Source organism: Watersipora subatra, chromosome 5 (assembly GCF_963576615.1).
Source record: "Watersipora subatra chromosome 5, tzWatSuba1.1, whole genome shotgun sequence".
In the NCBI taxonomy this organism is placed as follows: Eukaryota; Metazoa; Bryozoa; class Gymnolaemata; order Cheilostomatida; family Watersiporidae; genus Watersipora; species Watersipora subatra.
In genome coordinates this window covers 49,209,009-49,233,806 of record NC_088712.1, presented here as the reverse complement: position 1 = coordinate 49,233,806, position 24,798 = coordinate 49,209,009, and the positions used below count along the sequence as shown (strand labels likewise).

The following is a 24,798-nucleotide window of genomic DNA, read 5'->3' as shown; positions in this document are numbered from 1 at the left end:
CCATTATTTTGTAAAATTATCCACTAGTAACTGTTGCACAAATACATAATTGATGATTACGATCAATCTTGACTTCATATGGCAACTATATAGCCATTTTATTATATGATCACCATACAAACTGAATATGAACACGCAATACAATAAGTCAGCTAGTTAATAAACTTGGCAACACCCTAGTTCATATGTTTTTTGGTGGGCTGTTAGTTATCCTATAAAATAGTATACTCATCTCAGTATATCACAAACCATATTCATATACTGAGTCAGGACTCCCTCCAGTGGATGTGCAGTTGAATGTCAACTCTTTTCCTTCTACTATCTTATCAGGTTTGTTTATTACAAGGTTATCATGTTTAACTACAACAGAGAACAAAAATCTACATAAGATTCTGGAAAATAAACTTTAAGAATACTGCACTGCTTTCATGTTCTTAACATAAATGGGAAAGTGATAACAAAACCTTTTCATATGGATTATCCATTTGTTAGTTTAGTTTCTTACACTAATGTAGTTATTCACCTAGTTTAATATTTAAGTAATTAAATACTAAGCTTTTGTTTTAATATTATATATTATTAGCTGAAGTGTTAATCATAACTTTTTTTAGACTGTGGACTAGATTAAAGCAAAATTCCATGTATTCTTATAATATTTTGTTCACCGTATGAGGAGTGTTACAAAAAAAACATCAGAATGGAATAGTTTAGTATCTTGAAGGTTGACTTGCAACAAAATTCACGTTACAGTTATTTGATATGAAAAAGATTTACAATGTCTCACTCTGTTGTGTTGTAGGTACAAAATATGTAGAAAGGTGATTACAAGCTCTTAAAAGTTAAAAAACGAACAGAAAATCGCAGCCCCACGAGACTGCCGTAGTTTTGATTCCCTTTCCAAAATGGCTCAAATGTGATGTAGTTGTGAGAGATGGTTTCTGTTTAGACATTCATGCAACTTTATTCGTTGAAGTATTTTCACAAATATACGTCACGCATTCAATAAAACTATATCTATTGTTCATACACATCTGTTTTATCGTCATCGTAATGCTGTCACTTTTAGCAGTCATATCTTATAACTTACCGTAAAAATTTGTTTAATCTTTTAGTCTTAGCTTGAAGGAGTACATATCATTGTCTGATAATCATGACAAGCCCGTTGGTCACCTGTGATAATCGGAAAGTGCTGCAAAAATTATATGCGAAGTATTGGGTCACATGATCAGATTACGACTTGCCAATTAGACCAGGCCGAAACAAAACTGTAAAGTAGCGACCATCTATATTTGATACGGGGTCTTCGGTGAGACCCGAAGTGTTGGTCATAAACTAGTGCTACGATAAGTTTTATATTGAGCTTTGTATTGGCCTTTCAATTCACGTGAGAACATACGTGACAAGACGATAACCAAATTTCATGGTTACGTCATCAAAATAAAGAGATTCTAATCGACAGAAGCTTTTCATATTTGAGATTTTAAGAGCTTGTAATCACATTTCCACATATTTGGCACTTACAACACAACAGAGTAAGACATGATGAATATTTTGATACCAAATAACTGTAATGTGAATTTTGTTGCAAGTCAACCTCTAAGGGTTGACTGCAGAGCAGTGCAATAAAACATCAATTAATTTGCCTCTGATTGGCTCACTTAACAATAAATCATAACAACAATAATCTACATTCAGTAGATAAATTCCATGGTGTAAAGAATGTAAAAAATTATGTAAAAAATCGCATATAATGTAAGGTTATTTTATCGTTCTCAAACAAAAGTGCCATAATTAGCCTTAAAATATCATTTTCTCTATCCCAGCTATTGGATGAGAAAACCGACTTAACTTTTCGTGCCGACTTAACTTTTCGCAGACTACCTGATAGTACGGTCTTGTGCATTAGGCACTTCCATAAGAGCCAGCTTTATTCGGATTAATTTGGGACAACTACAAGATTAAAAGTGAAAGAGGGAGAGGTTCCATTTCCTAATGGTGTTGTACTGTACAGCAAGAAAGCATCGTCAAACAGGAAAACCTCAACCGTAAGTCATCTATGAAGAATTTTAAATAAATATTAATAACAAATATAGTTATTTTATAATATAAATTAATAAATATAATAAGTCAAAATATGTAGTACTGTACATTAGAACAAAGAAATGATTTGATATGACTGGGTGACAATGAGACTCAGGCTGAGTTGCATAGGCTACGTTTGATGCTAACCTGATTCACTTGAATTATCTTGGGTAACTGAGTAAAAAATAGTAAGAGAATTTAAATTTTCTGTTTGGTCTGAATTGTCAGAAATGTGCTAATGGTTCATAAAATATATGACTAATATTATCATAAAATTTGGATTCCATTATTATTTATGATTCAAGCTACCATTACTAATATAGGCTTTGCAGATCACTTGAAGCGATTAGCCAGCATGATTATATTTGTAGTATTTGCATTGTTTTGTAACGTTTATTCATCAAAAGAAAACCTAATTTTTACCATCTAATTATGTTATAATAAATTGCAGATTTAAATTATGCCTCGGTTTGTTATTGTTTGTGTTGGCATTTATTTTTTCCTCTATACTTTTAGCAATCATCACGTGCAAGTATACAAATCATGTCGCTAATATTCACAGGAGCTTTCCAGGACACAACAAGTTCATCCAGTGCTCTCATGAACCAATTGATCCGTTTGTGATGAAAACATATATTATTTATACCCAATGTTGTCATGAAAGCTGTATGTTGAATCTAATAATATATTCAGAAATATCAAAGCACAGGGAGATGTGTAATATACTATTTTATATATCACTTAGAATGCCTTTGGTTTGTGATATAAGAATATGAAGTCATTTGTTGTATAACAGTAAACAAAAATTGTACAAACAATTAAATATTATGCAGCTGTTTGACCTTTGAATAAACAAAAACTTTGCAGATTTATAATATCTTGAAAAATAACAACGAATAGTTTGATGTTTACAGAGAAATGGAAAGAAAGGTGAAATGGTTAATTCCAGGAAGCGCAGGGCACAAAGTCCTTTGTGACGCGTTAGGACAAGCGAGACTGCTAAACACATTGCGTCTGTTGAACCATGGTCAACACACGAGTGCTTTAGAAAACCTCCACAGCCTCATTAGAAAACCTCCACAGCCTGTGCAACTTTCTGAAATTACTATGATGGTGTAATATACAAATATTTGAATTGCAGAACAGAGCAGCTCCACTTTCCAAATATCTTATAAAACCAGATGGTAACACAGCGAAAGAAATGCATAGGTCAAAATTTACATAAAAGTTAAAGTCAATCCCTAGTTTTATGTGAGATATTTTTGATAAAATTAATATAGCAGGCTATTCAAATTATAAACATTATGCAGTTCTTTGTATAACACGATTTAGATTTATGTAACGTAAGCTGTTAAATGTGGTGTTTTTATGTCATGGCGCAAGACAAATGATTAAAAAATAATTGTTTCTCAAACGATACATTATTCACTTATTCACTGTACAAGTCATGAAGATCAGCTAAGTAATGTTGCTGTCAGATTCAGGTAAAAGATTTATAAAAAATATATTTTGCTCAACTCACAACTGAACTTACATTAATTTTCTTCATCCATGTTAAAAAGCTCCACTTCATCTGCGTCATTCTGATCTTCATCTTCCGATTCTACATTTTTGAAGAATACAAAACTCGCATTTGGATCAGGCCACATTGTGCGTATGTACGCAACAACGCGTGAATGAATAACTTTCCAGTTTCTTCTTCCAAGGTACCCATAGACGAAGTCTACATAGTTTCTATAAGCACGGTGTCTGTAGTTTAAATTAGTCATGTTAGTAAACAGAAGAGCATCACCTCTGAAGCCAAGATTCATTTGATGCTTGAACCATGAGAGTTGTATGGCAACTTTCTCAAATATCTGATGTATTAGCAAATTAGACGGCAGGATGCAGCTATTTATACCGGGAATATACTGATCATCCTGAAAGTTTGTATTAGCCAAATTTTCAGTGTAGCCACATACTTTTTCCACAGCTGTCGGCAAGTCAGAATAATTGCCACACCTGCGAAATTTATCCGGAGTTGGTAAGACGTCAGTGGAGGTAGTTGTAGGGGAACCAATTGTAGTTGAAGCAGTGGTAGTAATAGTAGTGCTTGTGGTCGTTGCTATACTAATTGTTGTTGAACATGATGATGATGAATCTGACTGTCTGTTTCGCTTGCGCTCATTGAATATTTCATCACTGATTTATTTATATCTTTGCCCATCTTCAACTTCGTCATCAATTGGGTTTAGTGTATCAAGACTTCTGGTGGCTGGCTAATTCTAGACTGTTTTATTTTTACATTGCAAGCAGTATATATGTGTATACAAGTCATCAATGATTCACCATAGTGACGATTTCAGGTGCAAAGACAACTGCACAAAGAAACAAACATATTGCCACATTATTGCAATTGTTGACAGTATGATTCTGGTCACATACTTATGACCCTAATACACTACACCCTTTACCAATTTTACAAAATTGAAAGCTTACGTAATACAGGTACATAGGCTACAAACGAGGATATGACAATCTTTGACAATTCAATAAACATATAAACATATTCCTTCCAAAAACAGAAATATTCACATGAACTGAGTGCAAGATCTGTTGAGAAGTTCACACAGTACTAACTCAAATTCTGGCTGAAATTCTGACTAAACTAGAAGATCTACACACAGTAGATAGCAGAGAGACATCACACACAGTGAATGGCTGAATAACGCCACATTTCAAAAGTGAGCAAACAGTGCTGACTGGCTAACTGACTAGTAGATTTACTGGCTAAGCTGACTGACTTAAAACAGGGAATCGTCGTCCTCGTAGTCAAATAATTTCTGTGCCTTCTCAACAGCTCCGATGTTATTATTTGGGCAGGCAGGGGCTTTTGCTAGATGACTGTTGCCCCCACATTTAAAACATATGCGCCCTTTTGCTGGGCACTTGTGGTTAATCCGTTGCTCTAAACCACAATCACCACAGATTGCTTGTCCCTTGCTGAAACCATTCCTATTGACTGCATTCATTTCAGATTTCACATCTGCAAGTGTAATCTGCTCTATTGCGACCTTGGCATTTGCTTCTTGCAATAACAAACTAATATCAGTTAGCTTTGATTCCTCAAGTGCGATCAGCTTAGATCTCAGCATAGTGTCCCGCATTCCACAGAGAAATTGTTCCACCAGGCTGACGTCCAGACTACTGGCAAACTCACATTGCCCAGCTGTCTTTGTCAAGCGGCTGACATATTCATTGAGATTCTCACCCGAATTCTGTCTCATCCCTCTGAATGAAAGTCGTTCCACCAGCCAGCGCTTTGACGTACCAAAGTGCTTGCACACAAGGTCAGCTAGGCCACTGTATGTCAAATCCTTCGACTTCTGTGGGGCTGCCAGATCTCGCATTGTATCGTATTGATAGCCTTTCAAGCCCATGAGCAGCAAGTGCTGACGAAAGTCTCCCGTAACCTTATTCACAGCAAAATATATCTCCAACCGCTCCAAATATGACTCAACACTCGTAGAGTGGTCAAATTCTGGCAAATTAGCCATGGCTTTATTATCCGGCATCCTCGTCGCCAATTTAGTGTATCAAGACTTCTGGTGGCTGGCTAATTCTGGACTGTTTTATTTTACATTGCAAGCAATATATATGTGTATACAAGTCATCAATGATTCACCATAGTGACGATTTCAGGTGCAAAGACAACTGCACAAAGAAACAAACATATTGCCACATTATTGCAATTGTTGACAGTATGATTCAGGTCACATACTTATGACCCTGATACACTACATCGGGTAGCTTCTATACAGAGTGGTTTTTTTAGCTGTGAGTTTTTTAGCCATTGTATTGTGAACGTAATAGAACAACGACAGAAATAAATTTAAGTTGAAATATTTTAGCGATACGTGTATTAGCAACGACGGTCAAAGACGTGTTCTAAATGTGCACTTGTTTCCGAATTGTCACAATTGCGAGAGACGTGCGATGTCCCTCACATTAGATCACGATTAAAGTCAAACGCTACGTGTTTCGTGATTGGATGATTAATTAAGAATCAGTGTTCCCAGTTGCAAGTCTGTTTCACACTCATTTTCGCAATGGCGTTATCTATCCGATTTTTGAAAAATATGCATTTAAACAAAGACTCTTTACTCAGTTATATGTGAATGCACAAGTATTTTTTGTTTTAAAAATCTTATTCTGAGTATCTATCTGTTGTAAGAAATAATTTATATTTTGCTAAACACAGTAAATTACACAACACAAATAGGGTAAAAGTTTGCCTTCATCAGTAAGTTGTGTTTACTTTCCCTTTAAGTTGAATATGAATTCCTTTTTTAATTTAATTATTAATGAGAGTGTGTTGTGTCAAGGGAGAAAATTCAAAATAAATAATAAGTATAATTAACAGTAATGGTAATTCGATATTTAAATAATAATATGAAATGTCTTGTTTTGTGTGTTTCTTCTGAGTGTTATAATATTAGGGTTCTATGGTTCTATGTGTAATGGTTAGCCTCTGGACCTTGAGTTCAATTCCTCCCAAGACAAATGTTGAGTGCAGACAAAGTCGCACTTCTGCCCCACAAAAATCAAACTGCTGCTGCTATAAGGCCAAATTTAAATAACAACTGGGTGGGGCTGAATGAATTCTTTTCTGTCAGGGCTTAGTAGTTTTCATGGCTTCCCATCTCTTGAAGTAAATTGTATCTGCTGTATTTTTTCCTCTTCATTGGCTTGATCCTCTGCAGGCTGTCTGCTGCAGGCTCCTATGGCTTATATTAGCCTCTCTCTATGCGCCCTTTTGCTGCTTGGCTGGCTGCCAAGTTGCTGTTTCTGGCGCACTGCCAGATGCCCCCCTAACCCCTGCACCCGGCCTTTCTCTGGCTCGCTGCCAGTTGTGCTCTGCCTTTCTCTGGCTCGTTGCCAGTTCCCCAATGCTTTGGCTTGCTGCCAGCTCCTCCTTATATACTCATTCTCTGGTTGCTAGCAAGTGTCATCGGCTGCCTGAGTTCATTCTTGCGTATCTTGCAACATTCCTATAATGTCTATTTTTAGTAACGTCGATTTCAACCAGCATTCCTTTCTGACAGCTAATATCTGAGTTCATATTTTAGGGATTCCATGACGACGTGTGGAATCTCAATAAGCTAATGAGTCAAAGAACTAAGAGGCTAAGTCAACAATTTCTACAAGATTGGCCATAACCTGAAAACCATCAATAGCTGATTCATAAAAAATGGATTTTGCTATAATACTCATCCTGAGACACCTACATATATAGTTATCTATCTAACATAATGCAAAAGAGAATGAGATATTCATATTTCATGTGATGCATTCTATAGTCATAACATAACTTTTTTTTTGTTTTTCATAACATTAAAACTCATGCGCTATTATATTATGATTTGGCGAAGTCATTTTTCTATAATAATTGATGTTATAAGCTATATATATGACAGTGTTGTAAATACTCGATCGGTTGATGGTTTGACGTATATGTGTCCCTGCTTGTGCTCGTTGTCACTCTGCAACATAATATTGGATAGTTCTTGTTATGTATTGCTCTCTTTCGTATGTAGTAGTGACAATTATAATTGATTTGTAGATGGCCACGCATCTCCTTCATATGTAATGGGATAATCATAGTTGGGAGTACATCTGTCATGCTTGTTTATGTCTCACATCAGCTGTAATGGTTAAATGGGTCATATGCTTGATATTTTCATCAGTACATCATTTACTACGCTGTTTGTGGCAGCGGGTGGCCATGCTTCAACGCTACTATTATGCTGTCCTCGTAACATTCCAATGCTTCTAACACTGATGCATTCCTAGACCCGTGGTAGTTTATTCCGCTGACCTGTCAGCGCTTCAATCATTGATGCATTCCTAGCTGTCATATCTAATACTTTGTCCTCCTATCTCTGTAGTTTCTCACGCTGACCTACATTCTGATCTCAGCTGACTTTCGCGTTGACTCTTAAGCTGGCCAGGCCTGTATTCACTGGTTGCAAGTTGGGGCGGCTAATCTTAGGTGACTAGTTATGAACACCTGGGGGTGTGGAGGGGGCGGTGTAAGCCCCCAACAGGCTTCTCTTATGTAGGGCCTCAGCCGGGCCTCTCATGCAAAGTTTTGAAACATTTTATCAGAAAGTATCAACATTTTCCTTATTTTTTGAGAGTTGTTTTGTTTTAGGTGATGTGACTGAGGAGACGTTTTTGAATTAAAATAGGCAAAATTTGACCACAGTTAAAACACTCAGAAAAAAAGTCATCTTTTTCTTGTGAGCGTTTTAACAAAGATCAATTTTGCCGATTTTTTTATATTCATACGGAGGTTTCCACGCTTTTGATGGGATATGGCCAAGCACATGTTTGGTAAAACTTGATATTTTGCAAACCTTTATAAATGTCATTACCAAGAATATTTTGCCACTGATGATGATAATAATGATGCCTAAGAACTACTAAAAGTTGATGTTTGTCTCTATGGCTTGGAATAAAGTGATATTCTACAGCGGTAAAAACCGTCTCCATAGCCGTTGGCCAAATAACTTTTTGAAAAAATGATGTTGAGGTCGAGTTATCTGAAGCAATTTATCATTGCGAAGGAACGAATCAAACAAATCCGTTCGAGTTAACCTTGTGTTAGAGATAAAATGTTACAATTTATCCGAGGGCGAGTTATCCGAGTCTGACTGAACTTAGCCGCGGAACGTTCCTAAATAGTTGGGGCGGCTCAGCCGGCCATTCGCCTCAGGGAATATGGGCCTGAAGCTGGCCTTTCAGTGCTTCCAACACTGATGCATTCTTAGCCATGTAGTTTTTCACGTCCTTATTTCAGCGTTGCAATTCTTGCGATGCCAACCTTTAGCGTGATTGTGATTTTTTCTTACGCTGTTTGCTCCAGATTCCAATTTTCATTGTTTCAAACCATGAAAGTTGGAAGTTTAGTGATTTTAATAGCTAAGGACATAGCGAAGGACATACAGGCAGCCCAATTTTGAGATTTATATACATAAAGTGTATATATATTTTACCTATAATGAAATTGCTGTGTGCAACATCTACTGAAAAGGGCTCAATGCTAGGCAGAGCAAATTTAAAATGTATTAAACTGTAGAACTAAACAAGCTGGCGACATTTTACTACTATTTAGTTTCATATAGTTAAACCGACTGCACTCATGAGATAAAATATGCCTAATAGAATATGCTCTATGTAAGGTACATAATCAGATGGTTAGCATGATTAGAAGGGATTACTAAGAATTGCTGATGTACTTTGTGAACATTTTTGGTCAACTGCAGTCTAAAACAAATTATTAAGAGTTATAGATATACGTAGTCTGTAAAATCATGGTTTTAAAGCTACATGTATATAATTAAGAAATGTTGTCAAGTGACACAAAAGCTTAATCAAAACGTTGTGGCATGCCTACACTTAGGAAGCATTTCGCTTCTTTTGTTAAGAGATGCTGAATGCGGTTTGTATAGCAGTTTTTATAAAGCTATTGTGTCACTTAATAACATCTCCTAATTATATAGCTTTAACACCATGATTTTACAAACTATATCTGCATGTATAACTCTTAATAATGCAGTTGTGTTAAATTTATGAAACTAAATACATGTACGTAGTAATAGAATGTTACCAACTATTTAATTCTACCGCTTAATACATTTTATATACTTACCTATATATATTTACCTTTATATATAGATTTGACATATTTAAAATTTCTTTTACAGGATTTGTATGATTTAAATAAATATTTTAGTTTTCTCTATTAAATTTTTTACCATCACTGCTTTCTTGCCCATGCTAGATAATCTACAAATAGTACATGTGCTACTTTTCTAAACTACATGTATGATATAACTCATTCTATTTCACTGCCACTATTTGCTTTACTTTTTCATTTGTTTTTATGTGTAGCTTTATTTTCAAGGACACATGAGTTCCATTCCCACAACAGAATGGCAGCATTGGAAGACATAAAGACACCAGCCATGGTATCCACAGAGCAAACGCTGAACTATGAATATATAATATCAATGAAGAATAACAGAAGGAAAAATAATAAAATAAAGGTTTACCATTACTAAGTTACATGTCTAACATTTCTATTTTACATATCAATCATTTGCAGGCATTGTGTAATTATCAGGTATTTCATATGTAAATATTGAATGCTGTCCATGCTGTCATCACTGTTCATAAATTTATTTTTCATGAAAACTTAGATGCAACACAGAAATGGAAGTCTTTTATACACTTAGAAAGATCCACAATAAATCTTTTGTATGCATATGATGGATGCTTTCAAAGTGTAGTTGCAAAACTAGTTATTTGCTCTACCTATACCATCTTCATAACATAAAAATGAAAGAGCATTCTCATATTGTTATTACTGAGTAGAATTATTAACTTTGTCAGTTTACCTTTTATTAAAAGTCTAAAACAGTGTCTTAGACAATGACAAAATCAATGCATTTTGAGACAAATAGGCAAAGTCATGAGTAACATTCTCATATAAATAATATATGTATATGATTATTTGGTAGACTTTCAGCGAAGCATTAATAGTGTCAATAAAGTTTATGACATTTTGTCATTGCAGTTGTGTAGCAATCTATTTGTCTAGTTAAAATATTTATGAGTAATGCAATATTAACGCGCTGAAGCAATGTTGCCAGAAAGTCATAAAGATTGTAAGCAGTAAAAAACCACACCAAAAAACCACCAAAGTGCATTAAAATTAGTATGCCTAGTTTACATAAAATCAACAAACAATGATATAAATAGTAAAACAACTTGATAAGTAATATGGTAAATATTGATTAATAAAAACAAAGATATTTTTCTTACCACAATGAAAGATGACCTGAGGCTAGCAAGACAAAAGGTAATGGAGAATACCAGGAAACAATTTGTTTCTCTTGTATTTACATATGTATACTAATAACTATATAAAAATAGTATGTGGTAGTATATGAGTGCCAACGATGAAAGCTAGATGGTTCGTTACAAGCGTTAGTAGTCGCTCGAGTTTAATTCCATAACAAAATCTGATTTAGAGGAAAACATACTTCTATAGCAATTGCATGAGTACTGGGCGTACACATGGCGTACACACACGCACACACACAAACGCGCACACACGCACACATGCATCCACACATGCACACATCCGCGCATGCACGCATCCACATGCACCTGCCAGTCAGTTTCTAAGAGCATTTTTTCAATATACAGACACAAATGAAATAAAATTTTCAAAACACTTTTTTGAATTTTTAATTGCCTTCATATACTGTAAAGGAAACCACAGCTTCCTGTTATCATACCGCAAATAGCCAAACCACTTAGGTATAATGGCAAAATATATATTTCACAAATATATTGTAAAGTCTCCATTTGAATGCCACCTTTATTTGAACATCACCTCTATTTGACCGCCGCTATAGAAGGGTTAATTAAACATCATGCACTTTTATTTGGCTGCCACTTTGACATTAATTAATCTTTACGAACCCATAATAGAAAGTAGCCAGTAGAAAAGTGTCCACAAAATGGTACTAATAATGACTTGGTTACATCATTTGCAGTTAATTATTGCCTGGTTGCTGTTCGAATAAAAGTCAGTCTTATGACTCTAGCACTTGACAGTTGTTTTCTTTAAAACTTTGAAGGCATTGAAAAAAAGAGTTAATAGCAATATTAGGCTAATAAGAGTTTGTCGATTATTGGGGGTCTTGATACATTGAGGTATGTGAAAAGCGGTTTAGCAATTATGATATAATCTCTTCTATTATTTTAGAATAAAACTTGCAGTTAACCCGCTTAGTGTGTGAGTCATATGCCACTTGGCAAAATTTCATTATTTGCGCAAAAAGTATTCTCATTGGCGATGCATACAAATGTTGCTCTGCTAAAGATAGTTTGAGCGCTAATATTGCTTAGTTCAGTGGTGCAAAAAAAGACAGATAAAGGGGATTTAAACAAAACCAACAATTAGAACGCAGTTAGTCGAGCATACACAAATTATAAATTTGCGGATTGATAACATATTATTTGATACCACCTGTGACAAAATCTAAACTCAGCCTTCTGTAACTCATCTTCTGTTGCACATAAAAAGCTAGTTTTGGCTGTAAAATGTAGTAAAAATACTAATGAGTACAATGAACATTTACATGTAAGTCACATTGTTAAACCAAGTTATAAAGTTAAAATATGATTTACATTTTTAAAAAAATGAAATGAAAAATGAAAGCTGCAACAAAGTGCAATGAAGGCAACAAGATCATCATAGGTTAATTGCAGGCAATATATTTCAACTGGTAAAGATATTTCTCTGTTTTCGATTTCGCATTTATTTAGAAATCTACGGCAAATTTAAGGCAATTTATAGTAGACTTTTCACATCCAAAAGAGATCCAGGTCATCCTGCCTGAAGGATAAGCAAACCCCTAAATAAAAACCTCTAATAAAACACCACCACAAGAAGCAGGTTGAAAATTAGAGCGCCATTACGTTAAATTAGAGGTGTTATGGTATATAGACATTCAGTTTAGAGTATGCAATAAGCAAAAATCAACTGCTTTACAAGACTGTCAGGTGCTGAGCTGCCTTGGCTCATTTAGGATTAATTAAAAGTAATCTTAAATTAGTCAAGCGCCGGTAAACTTCGCCCCTTCTTCAAGCTTGGGTGATCGTGCGTATGTGACATGGATTTAGTCTCAATGGCTGGGCCGACCTTGGTCGTTCCAGCTCTAGCCTTTATAGCTCAGCCGACTTATGCACCACTGGTTTTAGCCGCGTAGGCTTTGGCTGTGCTGCCGCTAGCCACACAAGCTTTAGCACCATCAGCTTCAGCTGTGTCTGTTTTAGCCATCCTGGCTTTATCACCGCTGACTTTTGCCATGCCAGCTTGACTTGTTTTGCCTTTAGCGATGCCGGCTTTGGCCGCTTTGACTTTAACCGCACCGGCTTTAGTCATGCTAGGTTTAGCATCGTCGGCTTTTGCCGCGCCTGCCTTTGCCGGGCCAACTTCTGCCATGATAATTTTACATAGCCGGTTGCTGACTTTTTTCGCTTGTCTGAACGTGCATGCAGCTGGTTAATGATCTTTTTGCCAACTCACTAACTGTTAGTGAGTTAAGGACACTCATCCGGTTAGCTTCCACCACAATTTTTTTCACAATATGGCTTACACCATAATCCGACTTTACTTTTTTCTAGCTTCCACTGAGTGAGACTTTCATAGCGTAACCATAGAAAGGTAGGCTTTGGTTTTGTTATAAAGTTACAAAAGACTGTGAGACATTTATTATTAAAGAAAGCAAGTAAAGTGATCTACATGACGACGTGTTGAAGATGCAGCCATCTATTCATTGCCCACACCACTAGCATTCGTTGTAAAATTGCATCTGAAATATATCATTGTAAATTAGAGCAAAAATTTTTGGAAACTTTCTGTAGCATTTCAGAACATTTTAAATCATCCCCTTTACTAATATCACTGTACTAACCCAATACTAGTACTGTACACTGTACTAATAACTAAAACCCTCAAAATAATACTTTTTTGAAAATCACAGACAATATTGTGAAAACATGACAAAAAAAACTTTTTTTATTTTTAAGAGCTATTAATTAATGAATATAAATGATATAGTGCTTCATGAAAAAGCTATCCTACACAAAGTAAGTTGCTAGCACAAGAATGTAATCGCCTGCTGTTATTAGAACAGGTTATCTACTGGCGGAATGCCCGACGTTTCACGGGTGATAAATATCAGCTAAAAGTGAAAGTAAACACATAATTTTAACATTGTTTTATATGATTGGTAATGCATGATACTATGTTAATTGAACGAGAAAACAAAATTTTAGCAGATATGTCTCCTAGTTTAGCAAGTTCAAAGTTGAAAATACATTTTGGTGCATTTACGTTGGGCCATCACTGAATCTTAATACAGCTGTTTCCGGTAACGATTTATTTACTTATTCGTTAGTAATTCAACGCATTTTATTTTCTTTTAACCACAGTCAGGTAATTACGATGGTAAATGTCTCTTTTCTAGCTGTGAATCTGACACTAGAAGTCGTAGCATAAATTTTTAGAGTTCCTGTGTCTCAGTCGCCAAATTTAGCAAAGCTATGGCTGTCTAAGGCAAAGCGTGCCGACTTAACTTTTTGCGAACTACTTGCTAGCGTGGTCGAGTGCATTAGGCACTTCCATAAGAGCCGGCTTTATTTGGAGCAATTTGGAACAACTACAAGATCAAGAGGGAAAGAGGTTCCATTCCCTGATGTTGTTGTACCATACAGCAAGAGAGCATCGTCAAACAGGAAAACCTCAACCGTAAGCAATTTATGAAGAACTATAATTAAATATTAATAACAAATATAGTTATTTTATAATATAAATTAATAAATATAATAAGTCAAAATATGTAGTACTGTACATTAGTACAAAGAAATGATTTGATATGACTGGGTGACAATGAGACTCAGGCTGATTTGCATAGGCTATGTTTGATGTTAACCTGATTCACTTGAATTAACTTGGCTAACTGAATAAAAGTTAGTAAGGGAATTTAAATTTTCTGTTTGGTTTGAATTGCCAGAAATGGTTTAATTGTTCATAAAATATATGACCAATGTCATCATATATAAAATTTAGATTGCAATATTATTGTTATATTCATGCTACCATTGTTAATATAGGCTTTACAGATCACTTGAAGCGATTAGTCCGCATGATTATATTTGTAGTATTTGCGTGGTTTTGTAACGCTGTTTCATCAAAGGAAAACGTAATTTTTACCATATTATTATATAATAATAAGTTTCAGATTAAATTTAGGCCTCAGTTTGTTGTTGTTTGTGTTTGCATTTATTTTTTCCTTTATATAGTTTTAGCAATCATTCCATTCAAGTATACAAACCATGTCGCTAATATTCACAGGAGCTTTCCATGACACAACAAGTCCATCTAGGGCTCTCATGAACCAATTGATCTGTGAGTGATGAGAAAATATATTATTTATACCCAATGTTGGCATGAAAGCTGTTTATTGAATCTAATAGTATATTCAGAAATATCAAAGCACAGAGAGATGTGTAATATAACATTTTATATATCACTTATGATGCCTTTGGTTTTTGATATAAGAATATGTAACCATTTGTTGCATAATAGTGAACAGAAATTGTACAAATGACAAATTTTCTGCAGCTGGTTGGCATTTGAATAAACAAAAACTTTGCAGATTTATGATATTTTGAAAAATAACAACGAATAATTTGATGTTTACAGAGAAATGGAAAGAAAAGTGAAATGGTTAATTCCAGGAAGTGCAGGGCACAAAGTCCTTTGTGATGCGTTAGGGCAAGCGAGACTGCTAAACACATTGCGTCTGTTGAATCATGGTCAACACACAGGTGCTTTAGAAAACCTCCACAGCCTCACATTAAGCTATGCACCAAAGCAAATAGACTTTGATTCCCCAGGACATTTTACAAGAATTAAACTAGCAGTGATAGATCACAACGCAAATGTGGAAGAGTAGTTCTGACTAGTAAGCTGTATTTGCAATAAAATAATACATGGATTATACGACACTTCAGCAAGGATACAACTTTTACAGCTTGTGCAACATTAAAGATAAATTTATGCAGAGATTGTAATAACACAATTGATAACTGGCTTTAAATTTTAAACATTATAAAATTATTTAATAACGATAGTGACGGGGAACTGAAGATTACCCTAAAGGAGCTAATGGCTTTTGCACAAGAAATGTATATGCTGAAAAAATATTGAAATTTTGAAGAGAGCTTTTGAGGATTATCTATAAGAAATCTATTGGATCAACTCCAAAATTAAATGCAATAAGTCATACCTAAACTGTAATGTAATAAAAGCACATTTTGCGTCAAGATGTTGGTTTAATTAATCACTATCACACAGTCTGTTGAATAACGCATGAAAATACAGTCAACATGAAGTCTTAAATTACCCTAACATTGTACTGTGCAACATTCTGAAATTTCTATGATAGTAAAATGTACAAATATTTGAATTGCAGGCAGAGCAGCTCCACTTTCAAAAAGTTTTATAAAACCAGATGGTAACACAGCAAAAAAATGCATAGGTCAAAATTTACATAAAAGTTATACTCATTCCCTAGTTTTATTAGAGATATTTTGTGATAAAATTAATATAACAGACTATTAAAATTATAAATATTATGCAGTTCTTTGTATTGCACGCTTTAGATTTATGTAACATAAGCTTTTAAATGTGGTGTTTTATGTCTTGGCGCAAATCAAATCATTGAAATATAATTATTCTTCAAACCATACAATATTCACTTATTCACTGTACAGGTTATGAAGATCAGCTAAGTAACGTAGCTGTCAGATTCAGTTGAAAAATCTATAAAAACCATATTTTGCTCAACTCACAACTGAACTTACATTAATTTCGCACATCCATATTAAAAAGCTCCACTTCATCTGCGTCATTCTGATCTTCATCTTCTGATTCCACATTTTTGAAGCCTACATAACTTGCATTTGGATCAGGCAACATTGTTTGTATGTAGGCAACAACGCAGGCAGGAATTACTTTCCGGTTTTTTCTTCTGAGGTACCCATAGACAGAATCTATATAGTTTCTATAAGCATGGTATTGGTAGTTTAAATTATTCATGTTAGTAAACGGAAGAGCATCCCCTCTAAAGTCAAGACACCTTTGATGCTTGAACCATGAGAGTTGTATGGCAACTTTCTCCAATATCTGATGTATTAGTAAATTAGACTGCAGGATGCAGCTATTTATATCGGGAATATACTGATCATCCTGAAAGTTTTAATTTGCCAAATTTTCAGTGTAGCAACATACTTTTTCAATAGCTGTCGGCAAGTCAGAACAATTGTCACACTTGCGAAATTCATTTGGAGTTGGTAAGATGTCAGTGGAGGTAGTTGTAGACAAAGCAATTGTAGTTGAAGCAGTGGTAGTAATAGTAGTGCCCGTTGTTATTGGTATACTAATCGTTGTTGAACATGACGATTATTAATCTGACTGCCTGTTTCCCTCATTGAATAGTTCACCACTAATATATTTATATCTTTGCCCATCTTCAACTTTGTCATCAATCGGGTAGCTTCTATAAGAAGTGGCTGTTTTAGCTGTGAGTCGTTTAGCCATTGTATTGTGAATGCAATAGAACAATGACAGAAATAAATTTAAGTTGAAATATTTTAGCGATATGTGTATTAGCAATGATGATCAAAGACGTGTTCTAAATGTGCACTTGTTTCCGGATTGTCACAATTGCGAGAGACGTGCGATGTCCTTCACATTAGATCACGATTAAAGTCAAACGCTACGTGTTTTGTGATTGGATGATTAATTAAGAATCAAGGTTCCCGGTGGTGAGTCTGTTTCACACTCATTTTCGCAATATTGTTATCTATTCGATTTTTGCAAAATATGCAATTGAAAAAAGACTGTATTCAGTTATATGTGAATGCACAAGCATTTTTGTTTTTAAAATATTACTTTGAGTATTTATCTGTAGTAAGAACTAAATAATATTTGGCTAAACACAGTAAATTGCACAACAAAGTAGGGTAAAAGTTTGCCTTCATCAGTAAATTGTGTTTCCTTTCCCTTTAAAAACGGTGAATGCATTGCCACACTTAGAAATTCAGCTTATAAAATATGCCACTTGCCATTAGCCTGACATATCTTCATTAGCCAATTTAAGTAAGCTAGTTATATACGGCTCTTACTAATACATAGAATGACATTGCGCCGTAACCAAGAACAGTAGTGTACTTTTACCACCATAGCAACATCGTCCAATGAATTAATCATTATTTGTTAGCTAATTTGGTAAAATGTTTACCTTGCAGACAAGAGGTTTTTAGATCAAATCTTATGTGATACAAATAATTCATTCAAAAATTTTATTTTCTATAACTGGACATACCAAAGTACACAAGTACACACTGACAAACTTTAAGTTTATATATATATATAAACTCAAAGTTTATATATATATATATATATATATATATATATATATATATATATATATATATATATATATATATATATATATATATATATATAGGCCTATATATATATGTATATATATAAAATATGTATAAGTGGAACTTCACTCTATAAGTTAAACATTTTATTACTAAGTTTCATGTGGTACAATAAGTATCACACTCTTCAGATAAAATGTCTAAAATGAATTTCATACACCAGTAATAAATACGCTGTTATGCGGAGTTAGATGAGCTGATAATTGGATGAGTGTACAGAAGCCAAAAGCCAAATAGTTAAGTGATGCAATTACGTAGCAAGAACTTAGATGAATTTCTGCATGATGATAATAGCTCGTTACGTTTATTAAGAGTGCCTAGTGATGGTCTGTAAATAATAAAGAATTTCTCCCATAGGCATAAGTTACACTTGTTGGAGATAGTGTTGTATGCTTTAGCATGTCTTAGAGTCTTCCATGATATTGTGTAGTTGGTATTATTGTCCTTTAGTGACCATATATATTTACTTAATTCAGTAGAGTTTCTCTTAGATGGGTGGTTGAAAGAAGCTTTATGGTTAGTGAACCGCGTCTTGAAAGTGTTCTCTGTTAGTCCAATGTATGTTTGGTCTGGTGAATCGGTGTTGGTTTTTACAGTAGCCTGGTAAATTAATGATGTTTTCAGGCATTCTCCATTCATCGGGCACTCTATATATATATATATATATATATATATATATATATATATATATATATATATATATATATATATATATATATATATATAAATATACATATATATATATATATATCAATTATTATATAATGACCATTGTTATAGCAACAGTATTATTTGTATTTTTTTAACTAAACTATTATTTACCAGGTTGATATAATTATATTATTGTATACATCATATAATTATTGTGTTGTTTTCTAGTAAGCCACAAAGAAACTAATGCATCGGTCCACAAATCGACTGCAACAATCATGGGGAATACATTTTGATGTGGTCAGAGTAGAGATCAAGCAAGAATACTTTGAAGAGTGTGATGAATAAACCTCTTAATTGTACAGGGTGGACACTTAAAATACATTATCAAATATACAATACCAATCAAAATTTGTATGTTGGATCATAGCCCTCTGAACCTCATTTGGGCTCTGTACTATTATACATGTAACTGGCATGTAAAAGGCAAAGAATCAGTTTGAAAGCATCCACCTTGAACAAACATCGAAACATTGGGCTATCTTGGGAATAATCTGTTGTGTTTCAATATTCTTATATGCTGTGTTTAAGTACTAAACCCATATTGATTACATTACCAATGAAAGCTGACATTTGTACATCAACATCTTTCCAAAGCCTAACTTTAGATTTAGGAAGTAATTCTGGGTTCTTGCTATCTTACCACAGCTTGTACTTGTTGGTTTCACTTAGCAAACGCTGCCATAGACTGGCAATTGTCCACAATCGGTGAAAAATGTATTTCGAAATTGCCTAAGGAGAGCCCTCAGCTGGTGTAAACTCTGGACCTGACTGACCCACAAAACCAGGTAACTCTGGGGGTTTATAACGCTGCGAATTTATTATTTTCCTCCAACCAACTACACCATCATTACCTGCAGATGCATTTAGACATGCATTGAGGCGCACATTGTGATCGGCCTCAGGAGTTTCACTTTCTGACTTTTAAGATTCAAAGTCATTTGGATCCAAATCATTACAATCATTCTCTACCAAATCTCCTTCATCCTCTGAATCATCCAACAATGTCCTTACAACCTCTTCAGTGCCTCTTAAACTTTTTTGCGTAGTAAGATTCGATCTAGTTTCATTACTTTCATTTCTACTGGAGGTCGCCATATGCAAATAATTCTAAAAAATCTCTCTCAAATCGTACGTAGGCTGCAATCGCAATTTTCAACTTTGTTGTCTTTTGACTTTATCAAATATATCTATTTAGATAAAAATGCAATCTGCCAAAAATATCAACATCAAAAGAGAAAAGTCACATGTTTCAAACCTAGATCAATGTTTTCTTGTACAGTAGTCCTCAAGCTGTAAACATTTTTTATGTGTCACAGAAGTGGCTGTATAGAAATAAGCGATAGGTGCGCTTAAATTCAAAACTACACCTATCGAACTCCATTTTTGTAGTTTGCTGCAGGTGAATTACTGATTATTATACTAGCATTGTTTTAAGTTGCATAGAATTTTTTGCAGATGTATTAAAAGTTTTTAACCTGCATCGTTACACAATGTTTATGATTACCATACATGAATGCTTTTATTGCAGCAATTATCTATAGTGCCTGCAAAATCAGTTTCTAACCTGATAAATTGTGGCACGTTTCTAAAAAAACAAAAGATATAAATGTGCAAATAGAACCAGGCAATGGCTTTCACATTAAATAAGCTGCAGGTAGCATGCAGAGCTCTACCAGACCACTCTAACAACTCTTTCTTCATGTGAGAATATATTAACACCCTAAAACACAACGTTTTATAATAGTAAACATTTCGCAACAATTTCAGAAGTTGGATTAATTCAAGTAGTAAATTGCTAGACTAACAAGTTAAATGCCATGAGTTTGAGTCCCCCATCTAGCAGTCATTTATAAAGTGTTTCAACTAACAACCGATATCAATTTGTCTGTGCGACGGTTTCCAGCAGGATTGAAAGACGATAAGTGTTTCATATATAGAGTTAAAAATCAATATTTTGACAAAACTACACATATTTCTTACATTTATGCATAAAAATAAAAGCTCAAAAGTGTCTGAACACTGTTACTGCATTTGGCAAAACACAGGAAGCCTATTTTTAAAAGTTCAGTGTGGTTATGCATGTTTTTATGCATTACAGGTATGTAATATTTGTTGGAATTTTAATTGTATAGACATTTGACATCTTGTAGCCCGACTAGGAATAGCAAATTAGGCATTTAGAGTAAATTTAATGGAATTTATAAGTGATAGTAATTTATTGTTGATGACCTCTATTGAAATGACAAGAACCTGGCCACCATTCAGTCTCACTGTCTCACATGTCGCAAAGTTTTATTCATACAAAAGAGAGCTAAGTTATGAATTATGGAGTATTGTTATTCCAAGCTTAGAGTTGAGAAGTTTGCCATGTTTTCCTAGTTTAGGGCAGAATAATAAACCTTTTATGTGTTTTAAACTATTCAAGAAAGTTTTTGTGTCATGCAACGCTATCAGAAATATTAACAATAATGTGAATATGATTAATATAATAAATGATGAAAATGTGTTAACTCGCTATGTAAGGTTAGGCTCTAAGGCTAGGCTTTAAGACTGTCATCCATCAGCTAAGACAGTTTCATGGATTGAGGGGAATAATAGATCACTTTATTAAATGGAGACAACAGAAAAGAAAGACAGGAGTTTTTTGAGATTACATTGTACCATTGGTTGACGAGACAAATAAACAAGCAGAAATGATAACAACATTTAAAGTCATGGTAACTTCTTGATACCTTTTTGTCTCTTTGACTGACCACTGCATGAATTTCACTCTGAAAATAATAAGGTGAAAGTAAAGATTGAAAATAATTTTGTTTTTTGTTCAACAGTTTTATTAAATCATGGTCTTCACACCAGTTACTATATTTCTTCAAAATGACAGAAAAAATTAAAACGGATTTCAACACTTAATGCGTTTCATTTGAGAATCCACCACATATTCATAATTTGTGGTGAATTCAAATAGCAAATATTTAATAAGTTTAGTCTCGAAAAATTGTTTTCTAAAATGAAAGATACCTTCAAAAGAGTTGGCAAGTTTAGTGAAAGCTAAGTAAATTTACCTCACACCGAAATATAACTATAGATACATGCGGAACAGTTTGACACCAAACAACATTCTGAAATACCTCAAAACTGTAACTTCCTTATTTTCGTTCAGTTAATTTTGCCTTTTATTCATATAATCATCTGTCAAATGCTGCGGCCTGTGGTTGGGATCAGCTGATGCAAAAGTCTTAGACAAAAAGAAAAACTACTACAGAAGTAAAAGATATTAAATAAAAACATCTAAAAAGTGCATCAAAAATTATGCTTTATTTAAAATTTTATAGTCCTCAGTGCTTGAGGTAAAGAAGCAATGGGATATTCTGCAGTCTATTACGGCTTGTGTATAAACAGTCTGTAATTATTTTGGTGTTATAAAACAGATTTGACAGACTGTTATCTTCACAGCCTCGAAGTGTTACACATAGCAAATATTTAATAAGTTTAGTCTCAAAAAAATTATTTTCTAAAATGAAAGATACCTTCAAAAGAGTTGGCGAGTTTAGTAAAAACTAAATAAGTTTTACCTTTTGATGACAAGAGGAATCTGCTTTATGTGAAACTAAACAGCTGTTGGTTTTGTATGAGGTTCTGAAGCTCTACAACAAACAACACAGACCATGCATAATCTGCCATAGCAACATAAAACAAAGTTATACATTGCATTGACAGTTCAGACTTATTTCAAAATAATGTGCATGTTTGCTACAAAATGAAGTATTTACAAGAATTATTAAATATGAAGACTTTTCATAAAATGGTGAAAAAAAACTGATATATTATTTGCATCTTGTATGCCTTAATACTTTACTAAGACAGAGAGGTTTCTCTATCAAGCATAGATAAAGAAAGATTACCACAGTACTGCTTGTACCTTTGACCCCAAACTATCCGAGATTTCCATCCTTAAAACTACCTGATTTAAACAAGAGCCTGAACTTAAAAGTTGTTGGTTCATATCAACTGGCTTTTTATAAACCACCTGTGGTTGGTTGAATCCTGCAGTCAACTTTGAGTTTAAGAACAGAGAGCCTTTGTATTACCACAGTCTAAATTTCACCATTTCAAGGTTACGAATCCGCCTCATGAAAATGTATAAAATAATTTTTAACATAATTGTGGCTAAACACCACAGACCATTATAAACTACATGTAGTTTCATCTTGCAAACTTAATAATCTTTGTTTAGTATGTTCGGAGAGAAAAATGACATTAGTGATTCACTTAGTTTTGGTGGAACGTCATTTTTGTGGTTCATTCTGTTCTCTTTTTTATCTGTTTGAGAATTTGTTTGCCTTCACTATGAATATGATGCACGACACAGATTATTTTAATGTTAAGGGTTCAAAGAAAAACTGCCGTGTTGGAAGTGAAAAAATAATTTTCCAAGTAAATTAAAATGGTGAGACACAAGAAATATCGGCCAGAGACTTAGTCTTAGCCATTCAACCATGGCTACCAATCTCAAAGATAGTGTGTACAGTACCCAACATTACAGTACGTGCAAAGCAATTTACTCAGAATTCTTTGACTTACATTAAAACAGAGTTGCCCTGAATTTTATGAAAGGATCAGCGTCGGAAATTGGCGATCTCCTTTACTTTTAATTAATTATAATACTTAGAAACATTCGGAAAAATTTTATTGTAATTTTTGAATAAAATAAAGCTGTAGGCTTTTGAAACTCTAAAAACTATCGACTAAGTAATGTATTTATTAAATTAAAAAATTAAAATAATATGGCGAAGTATTTTATGAAATGTTATTGCTCACTAATTACTGTATTGATTCCTAGTAACATGGAAGTCTAGTGTGCTGTAAGAAACCATCAAGCTTGCCGGTAAAGCACAAAACATAAATAGTTGCTCAAATACCATATATCACATCACCAGAAAGCAGTCGATTGGAAGAGCTGTTGAAGTGTTGATTTATTAAACTGAATGGTAGGAGTTTGAATCCCTTAAAATGTAATCTTTTTGCGTAATGTCGAACTACCGTTTCGTGTGCGTAACTTTCTAACTAGTGCCTCCAACTGGAGTTTTGGATACAAATATGTTTATCACTGTCTACTAATTTACTAGCTGGTAAGTTAGTAGTTTGGACTTAAGACTTTCTACCTTGTACACAAGTCAAATGAAATAAATAAGTCACTATATAAGTTAAACTTGTATATAAGTTAAACAAGAGAAGTAACAATCTCTGATACAAAATAGGTAGACCGGATACAAACCCTTGTGTATTCTTTCCATCAACTCCAGCTCCAGCAATTTGATCCTCCATTCTACCTATTGTGGACATAATTCAATATCATCAACATGATTGGGTTAGAGAGCGGCTGAAGAGGAACTAGTTTTCACACAAAATGAAAAAAAGACGTATAAAATAAATATTACTTTTCCAAAGAATACATTCCTTGGATTTATTCCATATTCTGTGATAACTCTATTGTTAACGTTTTTGCTGCATACATAACTGTAAAAACCTTTAAACTCTAAAAGCTAAAACGACAATTCCTATGTAGGTGTTTGGCTTGATAATAATCTAAACTTGTCTACCCATATATTTAACATACTAAAGGACCTTCGTCCAGCGGTTCGACTTTTTTATAGGTTTTCAAAGTACTTCCCACGTGAAATAATGATTACATTACATAATTCCTTAGTGAATTCTAAACTTATTTACTGCCTCGAATCTTGGGGCAATTCACACGACACATTTTTAAATAAAATTAAAGTCTTTCAGAAAAAGCTAGTGCGAATTATATGTCATAAACTCTTTGACTATCCATCAAAAGAATTGTTTACTTAAACTAGTATTTTA

At 34.0% G+C, this 24,798-nt stretch overlaps 1 protein-coding gene across 1 annotated transcript; it reads right to left on the bottom strand.

Moving 5' to 3' along the window:
• Positions 1–4,865: 4,865 nt before the first annotated feature.
• LOC137397440 (uncharacterized) lies at positions 4,866–5,636 on the bottom strand. The gene has a single exon (XM_068083729.1). The coding sequence runs from the start codon at positions 5,634–5,636 to the stop codon at positions 4,866–4,868; it is 771 nt and encodes a 256-aa protein (XP_067939830.1).
• Between the last annotated feature and the right edge of the window lie 19,162 nt (positions 5,637–24,798).